Source organism: Protopterus annectens, chromosome 9.part0, assembly GCF_019279795.1.
Source record: "Protopterus annectens isolate FY-2018-M chromosome 9.part0, PAN1.0, whole genome shotgun sequence".
Lineage (NCBI taxonomy): Eukaryota > Metazoa > Chordata > Ceratodontiformes > Protopteridae > Protopterus > Protopterus annectens.
Genome location: NC_056743.1, coordinates 1,013,892,028 through 1,013,904,514, shown reverse-complemented (window position 1 = coordinate 1,013,904,514; position 12,487 = coordinate 1,013,892,028). Strand labels below are relative to the sequence as shown.

General features: G+C 37.5%; 1 protein-coding gene across 1 annotated transcript in view; it reads left to right on the top strand.

Moving 5' to 3' along the window:
- The window catches only part of ADCY6 (adenylate cyclase 6), a 1,739,117-nt gene that overhangs the window by 1,559,535 nt on the left and 167,095 nt on the right, over nucleotides 1-12,487 (top strand). The window contains exons 17-18 of the mRNA XM_044083802.1: nucleotides 1,474-1,649; nucleotides 4,810-4,851. Coding sequence (XP_043939737.1) covers nucleotides 1,474-1,649; nucleotides 4,810-4,851 — 218 coding nt within the window. The remainder of the gene's footprint in view (nucleotides 1-1,473; nucleotides 1,650-4,809; nucleotides 4,852-12,487) is intronic.

Below are 12,487 nucleotides of genomic sequence, written 5' to 3'. Positions count from 1 at the left end.
CTTGTGAGTGTGCATGCTAATGCAACTGCTTATTTTTGACTGTGTGTATGTTTGTGATTATTTCTGCATAGACGCATACAAATTTCTTTTTGTACTATTTACAAGAACTCCCAGTAGGCATGTTGGTGTGTACATCAAGAGGCAAAATGTGTGTGAGTGCATGTCATTGCGCATTTAGATGTGTATATTGTGCTCTGTAAGTGTATGCAGTGAAGTTGAAATACCATCAGGAAGTATATTCAGATGTAAATGCCATATAGTCCACTATAACACATTAGGAAAGCAGAAAGCTCAGTTCCTACCACTGCAACATATATCATTCAATCTGAGCTCAAAGTATCTGGCTGTATTTCTATGTTTCTAGGTTAATTAGTGTTTCTGTATAACATATGCATATATTTATGTAAAAAAGGTATTTGCGTGTTATAGATACATAGGTACACACAGTGTGTGAGAGAGAGAGAGAGAGAGAGGTATACACAGTGTGTGAGAGAGAGAGAGAGAGAGAGAGAGAGAGAGAGAGAAATGCATCTGTTTGTATGAGGGGGTTCACATGCAGTGAATCTGTCTGCTACTATTGGCACAAACTGCTTCTTGGAGGAGACAGTCTGCTCACCCTGTATTGAGCATTACTTAGTAGCAGGTCGGTTCCTGTTAGACCAGCAACCCCCCCCACACACACACACACACACACACACACACCTGTGTTTAGAATGAAGGAGACTTTGAAGGCTGCCTGTCCTCTGACATTATGATTAGAAATGCATTCAGACACAAGTCAGTGAATCTCAGGTTCTTACATGGAAACTAGTTACTATGGAAACACAAGTAGCTAGGTGATGTGATGAGAAGTCAGAGATGGGCAAACATGATGAATATCAGTGTTCCTTGTTTACATTTTAATGATCCTGTATGCATCCTGTCTGCATTGCTTTACAGCTTATGCCACGTGGGATTCTCACCTGAGTGAAAGAATCAGTCGCTCTTGTTAGACTGAAAGTGATACTGTATTTACAATGCTGCAAATTAACATTTGATAGACCTCCTTTGTTAGCACAAGCAGTCTTGTTTATGACATGACCAGTGAAGTAATTGGAAATGCTTGGAGGAAAATTGGTATTTTTGTTTTTGTTTTGCCCATAATGCATGCATTGCTTTTTAAGTGAAGTAAGTCAGTGCACTTGTGCATTTTGTTCATTAAGGGAAAGTATAGTTTCCATACATTTATTAACCCAATTATATAAATGACAAGAGTCTTTCAGAGATTAACGGAAACTTCATATAACCAGTTTGTAATAACCAGTTTGTAATGTTGCGTGGTGGTTAGTTATGACAGGTGAAATTAGTATGTTATATTCCTAGGTAGTATCAGAAAGGACATGCTATACACTTCATGAGCTTCACCGTTGTTTTTATTTGCACGTGTATGCCTAACTTGCTGCTTTTTTCTCTATTTCACCGCTTTTTCTACAGTACTTTAACTGCAGCATCCTGCTGACTCTACTTGCCTGTTCCGTCTTCCTGCAAATCAGCAGCTTTGGCAAACTGGCACTAATGTTGACCATACAGGTTATTTACATCATCATTGTGGAAGTACCGAAGGTCACCATTTTTGATAACTGGGATGTTCTTGTCATGGCAAACAGCTTGTAAGTATGCTGGAGTTCAAGTAACTTTATCTCTTGTTACTACCTTTATTGTTGTTGTTGTTTAGTTTATTTATTTTTGTAACTAAAGACCCCAGTCTTCATTCATACTGAACCAGCTTTGGTAAGAGAAAAATCTTTGAGAATAGATGTGAATGGTGATGTTTTTACAGAAATGTTATGAGTATAACAGCTCCAAATGACAATGTCAGATGTGACGGGTTTCAGAGAAGGATCTGTCCCTAGGTTGTGATGGTAATTAAGACAGCTGGGCAGCTTCTGGTAATTCAGATTAATGCTGAAACTTGTCCTCTAATGTGAGTGTATGAAGGTGCCAAAAGTAATAAACTAGTCAGTCTGTCACAGATAATTCGGGCATACTTGCTTTGCTTTTTGTTCTAATCCATGGTCCTTCTACAGCTCCCTGAAGGCCGTGCTCATCCTTGTAGATATGTAACCTTTTTAAAAATCAGTTTGCATGGGGCATGTGATCTTCCCCCTTCAAGAAGTGTATCTTTCCTTTGAACAGCAGGTGTTTGTAACTGTGTTGAAGTCCACAAAGAAATTCAGTTGGGGGCCATATTATTCTACATTGAGGGCAATTGCAAGTATCCTTCAGGAAGTTTGGTGTCCACCGTAATGACTGGCATAGCAGCTATGAGCTCACACTGCATTCAGTTGTAAAGTCAAATATTTTCTAAACTGGTACCCAGCAAACGTGAACTTGCTTTTACTAGTGATGGTTAGTGTAGTGAGTAAGTGAATCTTCCAAGGAAGATGGTTTTATACAGCATGATTTTACTGCAAGTTTGCAGCAAATTATTAGCTGCTTAGAAAATGCTTTCAATTCCATAAGATATTTTGTGCTATAAATGTAATTATTTTTTGTTGTAATGATCTTAAACCAGGTGCTCTGCACATCCAGGAATTGCATGCGAGAGCCTTGGCATTAAAAGCGTACAGTGGTCCCTTGTTTTCTATGCACTGTCTGTAATGCTGCAGCAGAAAAAGTGTCTTTTACATGTTTCAATAACTTAGACCTAAACAAAGGATATGTATTTCTAACATCGGTTACCAGCTGATTCCATGTTGCTGGTTCATCCTTTCTAAAGCTTTTTACCCTGTAGCCAATACTGCCTTTGTCCTTTGCAATGTTAAGGGATTCTTCTGTGTTTTTTCATAGATTAAATTATAAGGACAGGTACTTTTTATGCAGCTTGTTCATAAGTGGGAACAGTATTTGTTAGGCAATTGTTTAAATTTTAGTGCAGATAGAAGGGTTGCACAAGCCAAAGTGGGGAGCTAGTTAGCTTTTTGAAGGATAAAACAGTGGAGCTTATGTCATGGGGCAAGTGGAGAGAATCTACAAATGTTAATACTGGCTTGAAGGCGCTGGGTATTTAGCAATTGTTGGGTGGCCATACTCTTTGGTGTTGCTGTCCATGAATCTGGTGTGAGGTGATTTGAACCAGTGTAGCAGGCTTTCATTTGGTAGTCACATTATGTGTCCCTTAAATTAGAGGGCAGGTTTTATCCACAGAACCAAGTATTTGTATCCATGAACTTTTTCTTATTTACATCCTGGTGAGTGAAGTATTGCAATAGTATCTCATGATTCTAATCTAATTACCTTGTAGTTCCAAAGAGAGAATGGATAGATAGACACTTTTATTTGTGTTTATGGAGAGTTTGTTAACTTACAAAACGAAACGGACAAGCCGCAAACTCAAAATAATGAACTTAACACAGCAAGATGAACACAGGATACAATAGAGGCAGGTGTAGCTTTAGCGCTTTCTTTCACTTTAATTTAAAAAAACGTGAACTTCTTCAGAAACAAAACATGTGCCCTCCCCAACACATGTCTTATAAACCCTTCAACAGGATATGATGTCATGAAGTTTCCATAATAATTACATATATACTTAATACAAACATATAAAAGATGTATAAAAACTCATATATGAAAAAAGATATACACATATACACACACATATGTGTGTGTATATACATAAACGCATGTGTATATATATTGCAATATACTATCTTAAAGTTTACAAAATAACTTATTAACATTAAAAATATTCTTATTCATATATGAGTTTTTTTACACATCTTTTATATGTTTGTATTAAGTATATATGTAATTATTATGGAAACTTCATGACATCATATCCTGTTGAAGGGTTTATAAGACATGTGTTGGGGAGGGCACATGTTTTGTTTCTGAAGAAGTTCACGTTTTTTTAAATTAAAGTGAAAGAAAGCGCTAAAGCTACACCTGCCTCTATTGTATCCTGTGTTCATCTTGCTGTGTTAAGTTCATTATTTTGAGTTTGTTAACTTCAGCAAGGTGAAGTCATTCTGTAACGGTTTCCATACCCAGGACTCTAGATGCCATCTGCAAGTAATGTGACAGCAGACAGTGAGAGCGTATTTAGTAACAGCATTGATATATATATATATATATATTAGAACTGGTCCAAATACTGGTCTCTGTGGAACATCATGTGTGAAGGTTCCTACATTGGACAGCTGGTTGCCAGCTTGCATAATGGCATTATGCTGTTAAGGTAATTTTGCATCTGCTTCATTGTATTGGTTCCTAAATAAACTTTGTAGATCTTTGGAATGAGTTAATAGTCCACACATTCCAGTACCCTCCTAAGGTCTATGAAAAGACCTGCTGTCAGTTCCTGTTTTTCTGTGGTTGTATAAGTTGCTTCACCTTCAATATTCTGTTAGCTTCTCTGAAACCATTTCATTCACATATTGCGATACTGCACATATGTTCTTTAACTTTTCAATAATTAGAAGAAAGAGACTGTGCAGTACAAAACATCATGTAATGCCATGATGACAGGTGGCTAGATGTTGTGGTAGGGTACTTTCTCTGGCCAGGACTGCTTGAAATAAACATGTTAATTCAGTGGTAGTGTGGACCTTAGGAACTTATGGAAACAGCAACATGAATTCAGTAACATAACACAGCTGGAAAAGTGCCCACCTCTGGCTGTAGAAGGCACAGATGCATTGAAAGCCTAGCTGTTCAGTTTATGGCTGTTGAAGAAACCTAAGGCGGGTGTGTGTCTATGCACTTTGTTTGTCTGTTTTTTGGATGCAGCACACTAAGTATTTATTAATTTTTTTTTTTTTTTTGTAGAAATGACACCATCTCTAATAAGACGCTGGAAAGTTCAAACTGGTGAGTAGCTAGAGTATTCAGTAACGCTATAGCACTAGCTAGCTTCACTGTAGAGAAAGCCAGGTTGACTGCCTATTCATGATCAATGGAGTTGGCTGCACAGATGGCTTATTAGAATAATAATAAGAATAGTGAGCACTTCAGAGGTGGTGATGTGAATCCAAAATATGCAATTGACAAGTTGCTTATGCACAAATATGAGCATGCATAGAGCAAACTGTCATTGTGACATCTGATACAGATCTTTTTTGGGAGGAATTACTATACCAATATCTATAACATCTGAGCTTCTGTTCACCGGTTTAATTTGTGATCCAGTCATATTTCCAATGTATTTAAACCCCTTTGACCTCGCTCAGCCCCTTATGACTCTGTAATGGTCTTTCTTGTGAAGTTGCTTTTTGAGCAACAGTTATTGCAGTTCACACACAAAATCACGACTGAGGTGCTGTCTTCAATTATTCTCACTGCTTTCAACTTTTGGCTGCTAGACTGAGTTTTTACTTCCTGAATAGTCAATTACTTGCTTCTGACTTACCGTTTAATTTGGTTTAAGTGTTCATTATACATTTTCCAATTGCAGTGACATCCTCACAGACATCAGTTGACAAATGTGTTTCTGGAAGGCACATGGCATCCAAAGGTTTCCATTTTGAAAGTTTGTTTTGTTTCATTTTCCCCTTATTGTGAACAATATAAGCGGTTCAGCAAAACTACAAAGATAAGGAGGTTAAAAGCTCTGAAGACTTATTATGAAAAAAAAGCTTCAGAAACCGGAAAAGCAGGAAGTGAATAGTGGCAAATCATGGAGAGACTGGAATGCATCCTGTAATTTTGTGAGTCATGAAATACTGTCCAGAATCCTGATTTTTTTCCCCGACACCCAAGTGGTTTATCAAGCCAGACACTGACAGTTATTGCTAAATTTTGTGGTCCACTACATGTAAAGTTTGAAGAGGAAAATTCAGGTCAGGTAAAGAACCAAAAAAAGGGCAAACAGTAGTACAATGCTGTTTCAGGATCAGGCAAAAAACAAAACAAAAAAAAAACAGAAGATTGAGTACATGTCAAGAAAGAGGAAGCAAAAAAAAAAAAAATCACTGAAGGATTGTAGATCATTTGGGTCTGTGCATCCTAAGGAAGCCATATTTTTCAAGGCTACAAGAATCATATCCCAGCCAAGGAGACAGAGAATATTGTCAGAATAGAAGGTTGGTGTTTTTTAGTAGACACCAGCACTGTTACTTCCATCTCTGATGAGCTGTCTGCATCCACTCCTCCATTGGTACACAGGCTGTCACCAGTATCAGCGTAAGTGCAGGAAGTAGCCTGTAGTACTGGTCCTGCAACAATGTACAGGGTCAGGCCCCACCGCAAGTTCTGGTCCAGCTTACCCTGGACTGCCATTGGTCGAAGGCACCACACAAGCCTTTCATTTTTTTCCTAGATTATCTTCATGTCTTGTTACAGTTGTGCTCAAGGAAAGGAAGAGAACCCCCCTCACTATTTCCTTCAGAGGAGGAAGACCTCTGTAAGTAAGAAAGTGGGAAAAGATGCCATGACAACCAACAGCCCTCTTTTAAGATTTATTTATTGCTTATCTGTTTATTAGCCATTCTAGTATACTGATCCAAGTGGTTCCTTTTCAGCCAAAATCTAGGCCTTTTGCAAAAGAAAATTACATTCTGATTAAATGGAAGTTATGTACAATGTAGTGTAGTTTAACTTTATTTTAATAATAATATACGCTACATTTTCAGTGTTGTATACAGTAGTGTAGTAAACTTAGAACTTACATGTAGCAAATATACAGCAGGTGTAAGCATTCATGAGAGTGAAAAGGTCGAATGCATTTTTTTTTTGTTAAAAGGTTAGATTACTAGTGTCCTACTTAAACAATACTTTGTCCTCATTTGTGTAAGGAGTTATAATGTAGCCACGGTTTGCTTTAAGTGTTTGGGCAGGGAGAGAGAAGCTGACAGACAATTGTTTTGAAATTTTAATTTTAACAGCCATTATGCAGTTTGTAAGGTAGAGCAGCTTACATTAAACCATCAATGAGTTGGACAGATATGGTGTGACTAGACAGACCAGAGATGTCAATAAAATACTCTGTTTATTATACTATTTACTTTTATTGTATTGTATCTTTTATTGTAGTAATTATAATATGATATTGGAGATATCAATAAAAATATGACCTACAGTATATCTGTCAAGTACACTATATTCGTTCAGGAAGTCTGAGATTTGGAAAGAGATTGCTTTTTCTAACAGGAAATTGCAAGTTTGGCCTGTATTGTGAAGAGAGGGAGAGGTTATATTATTTTGTATGAGGATTATATCTGTGTGCTTCCAGACAGAACAGGTAGAAATTTGACAAAAAGAACAACCTTGGATAAGAAGATTGATGGAAGTGCCACAGTTATTTTTGGTTTCCCCACCTTCCTGCAGCTGTCTGACATCAGCCATGTCTTGGACCGCCTTCTTGGTCTTTAACTTTGACATCCCAGGCAGCTGTCAGACTTATCTTCACAGACCAGGGCCTCACTAAATGGGGAACTTCCAGTGTGCACGTGACATGTCTGGGTAACAGATGGAGGTGAGATCAGGGCAGCCTGGTACTGAGATATCCAAACAGCTTCTATCATGCTTTACCTGTTGTCCTGCCCCATGCCCTAAAGGTAATGATACCTGTGTGGAACTAGTCAACCACGCAACCGCTGTTGTATTGTACACTTTGTTGTACAAGTCTCCCCATTCTCTACTGAAGCCCAGAGCAGAAACTCCCTTCCTCCAGGATAGTAGAACTGGCAAAAAATGCCACCCCCCCCAAGCCAACTCCGTAGGATGCAGGTCTGCTGATTGAACTCGGCTCTCCTGTATCACAGTCAGGGCTGTGTCTGTCTGCTCCACGGAACCAGCCAAAAGATACAAATTTTTACAAATTTAGGATGCAGTTTCTTGTGCCCAGTGGACCCAATGACAGGAAGTACTCTCTCCTTTGTAATTTTTTTTTTTTAAGTGAAAAGGCAGTGTATAGAAATTTAGAGAAGACATATAAAGTAAGTTGAAAAATATTCACATAAATTAACAAGATGACATTTGAAAATAAGTGTACCTGTAGTGTTAGTTGGCTTATAGCCAATGTGTAGTTTGCCACATCCAAAACCCTGTTACCGTTTGTCCAGAACCTCTTAGAGATAGAAGGAAAGGTACTCCTCCTTGTTCTAAATTAAATGGCTTAATGGATTTTATTGCTTTTTGCTTAGATTCATTAAGATAACAAAAATAACAAATAACACTGCAAAGAATGTCTTTTTTGTTTTTCTAGTCTTGCCAGTAGCCTAAAAAGGAATGTTAATGTAGAGGTTATCCATTGATGATTTCTTTCCCTTACACATTTTGTGAGTATCGGGAAGTTTTTATTCTGAGGAACAAGAAAAGTCTGAGAAAGATTTGTATATCATCATTGCATGACGGGTGATCGAGTAGATTAGTACATGACCAAACCAGTAAATTTAATTCTTGATAGACAAGATACTGCTGTAGAGGGGAACTGTGCCTGTAGCTAAAGCTTTTGAGATTTTAACTGTCCTGTGAAACAAAACTAAAGAGCACTTAGATTATGTATTTTGGTTAACATGTTCCAGAGAATGAGATCCTTAAATAATAATGTGACTGGCGGGTACATTAACCATCTGAGTTGGGGTTAAGTGTGTTTTTGTTACCTTTTAACTTGTTATTTAAGGCCTGAAGAGATTAACGTAGAGGTCACCCATAAGAATGAAATCATGTTGAGTCCATTGTAAGTTAGTCAAGATGTCATGTAATAAAACAGAATATACAGGAATAGAGAGGTTACCGAGTATCAGATGTAGCTATAAGTGATATCCTCGACTAACCAGTTGGGCAAGCAAGATTACATTCATTTTTTTTTTTAAATGATTAGTATCATTCTGCCTTCTGTCATTCTTCAAGCTTCATCACATCTTAGGACAGTACATCTTTGTGTAAAGTTTTCTGTGCAGGGCAAGTTAGGTTTTAATGTGTCTCTTGAGATTCCAGTTATGTCTGATTTATGGTCACCGACCCAGGTTTCTTGGTCATCAAACTTGTTGTTATTGATTCTGCCATATTGTTATTTATTGTCCTGCATTTAGAAGTGTCACTGTAGAAGAATTTAGGAAGAGGATCTAACAGAAAAAAGCTGAGAAAGAGGAGAGGTGTAGGGGATTGTCTAGGGTTCAGATGAATATATCCTCAATGTCAAAGGAAGATGGACTACCAGAAGGAGTATTATAATTGTCTTTTAAAGGGGACTGCACCACTTATGAAAACTAGAGATAGCGAGATGTAAGGTCTTTAAGCAAGGCTTAGAAGCTGATATGCAGGTATTATTGTGAGATCAAGTTTCTGTACAGCGTATTGAGAGAGCCTGATAGAAGTACAGTAATAAATAACAGTGAATATATTTTTGAAAGATATTAGAGGTACTACTGTAAGTGTATAGAATTTTTCAGATGCTTAATTGTGAAAAGAGAATAGAGCTGTTGTTTTGGGCAAGTAAACTGTTAAAGCGGTAACCATTTGAAATGCTGGGACCCGCAATAGAGTCCTGTAATGCAGAGAATGAATGGCAGAAATAGCAAGACTTGCATATACTATGTTTGAGAGAGCCCTTTTTTTGAATATTCCATTTTCTCTGAGGTATGACAGTCTTGGAATTAGTATGTATAAGTTTTGGGCTGTGGTGTCTTGTCCCCCACATTAGGGGGAGTGAAGTTTAAAGGAAAAGAGCAACGTTCAAGATTCGCTCTTCCATCTTTTTTTTCCCTCCTTTTTTAGCATGTTGGCACTCAGCATTTTGAGAGGAACAAGTGTACTGCTAAGTTACAAACCCTACTAAATAGCAGCTATAATCAAAGTAGTTCCAGAAGAAGCAGTTACTATATCAAACAAAGAGAAATGTTTGAAACCAATAGGATGTATTTGTAATTTTTATTTATTTACTGACTGATTGGTATCCAGGTAGGTGGAATGGTCCAGAGTCCCTTTCCGTCTGCAACCTGGGCTCAGAGGCAATAAACGTTCCTAATGGACTTAAGTTATGCACTTCGTATATGATAGGTTGTTAGGTTTTACATGGTTGCAAAACTTTAGAAAAATCTTATACCATTGTTTATTTTTTATAAAGTACAATGTTATGCAGTTATACGTTTGTAATAAAGTAGCAGGCTTACACTAAGTTTTATCAGTTTATATGGATTGCAGTACAGTTTGGCTAGATGAAATTGCCTCTTAAAGGTTTAAAACTTAATTTTCTAGTCAGAAAAACTCCAATAGAAGTGTTAAAAAAATAGGTGTTACAAAGATAGGCCTAGAGACTACAGGAGCACTGAAATAAGAAAAGCTAAATGGTAAAGGAAAACAGTTGAAAGACTGAAACCATTTTTAGAGTTTTAAACCTTTTAAGGAGTTTATCCATTATCCCTAAAACATTTTCAAGGAACTTCCTTAAAGAGGAGCTCAGAAAGGGACTTCTTAAACTTGATGCTTTGTTTCAGCTGGTAGTTTGTCCTAGTTGTTCCTGTTCGCGATAAAGCATATTCAATAAGGTGTGTTTTAAATGGGGGACCATTGAGTGATGGTAAGTTCTCCTGGGAATTCCTTGGGCAATAGAACTGTTCCCTGATTGGGAATTTTCTTTTCAGATTGGGGCAGTAGCAGTTTAGAATTTTATATGGTAAGGTGCATGGAAGATAAATGGACCTTACTGTAATGGGTAGCCAAATTAAGTCATTTAGAAGGTTATTTATAGTAATAAGGATATATTGGGATATATTTTCCAATATGCCTTATGGCTTGGAGATGTTTTCTAAACCCATTAGAATTGGGTTTAGAAGAGGTCCCAATCTGAAAAATTATTTTGAAAGCATGCAAAGTAGTCAAGCTGCTAGTACAAGATTAGGTACATTTAAGTGTGGGATGTGTGCCCAGTGCCCAGTGCCCTTACATCTCAAATTTGACTGAACTGTAGGTCAGTGGGATAGAGGACAAACTTGTAGCTTCAGGATATTATGCCTGTTATACAAAAGGGGTGGTTTATATTGCTTATTGCGTAGTGTTGGGAAAACTGAAAGAAAATTAAAACAGAGGGTTTATGAGCACATGTATGATATTAGTAAAGGAAAAGACGCTAACGCCCTTTATAAACATTTGCTGAGTTGCTCTCAAGTTTTGGGTACTGGAGCAGGTGAGGTTTCCTGAAAGGGGTGGGGACAGGGAAACCAGTATTGAATACAAGGAGATTATATGGCAATTAAGACTGGAGACCTGCTCCCCCCTGGTTTGAATGAACACTACTCCATTATTTCTGCTTTAAAAAGGTGAGCATTGAAATATTGATATATTAATATTAAATATTTTTTGATATAACATTCTGATGATTTTTAATGGCAATGACTGCTTAGCGTGGATACTATTATGTAATGTGAAATTGTTCAATCTCGCTGTTTGTTCTTACACACGGGTTTGGAGCCGATCCTCGGCTCCAAGTCGGCCGCATCACCAGCTCGCATCTTCGAGAAAGCTCGAGGCACAGTAATATCCCATGATCCTCCGGTGCTAACCCCCAGATCTAGTTTGTCGCTAGCAGCAGATCACATCGAGAGGCTCGGGCCAGTAGTATTTTTCTTATTATATCTTGTTATTTCTATATATTTACTTCAAATTTTACTTTTCTTTATAGTATTCGATAGGTTTAATATATAGTAGTTGTTTAAAGTAGTTGTAGTCAGGTTGTTATTTAGAAAGTTAGTAAGGGCCTTAGGCCATTCTTTTTCTGTAACTATTTACTGTACTTAAAAAATATATATATATATATATATATATATATATATATATATATATATATATATATATATATATATATATATATATATATACTCATATATATATATATATATATATATATATATATATATATATATATATATATATATATATATATATATATATATATTAGTGTGCTGTGTGAGTGTATATATTGTATTTAACATATATTATAAAAATTTCTTTCTTTTCTTAAGAGTGTAAGATGTCAGAAAAGACCAAAAGTGGTTTTAAAAGGTGTCAGTGTGGACAGAAGATGTCCATTACTGACAACCACTCATCCTGCGTCTACGGTCTTGGCCCTCTCCACTTACAGGAAGACTGTTCCATCTGTCATTCCTTTAGTGGGAGGGTCATGATGGAAAGACGCAGGAAGTTGGTGGACAGAGGGTTGCTTAAACCCGAGTTTCAGGAGGCCCTGGACAAGGCTGAACTGGTTTCTAAGTCTTTGAAGGGGTCGAAGTCTTCAAGAGTGTCGGAGCCCAAGTCATTGGCTCCGAGCACCTTTTTTCAGATTCGGACACCGGCTCCTATGACTTCGGTGCCGGCTGTCGAGACTCTATCTCTGCATGAGGCTCAGGTCTTGGAGCCGGTATCAGAGGTACCACCTTCGGCTATCCTTCGCTCGGTGACGGCTTCGATCCCTTCGACCCATTCTTCGAGGCCACTTTCCGATTCCGATGTGGAACGAGTGGTACAGAAGCTTATGGAGAACTCGGCCTTGTCCAAATTAATCGAGGTT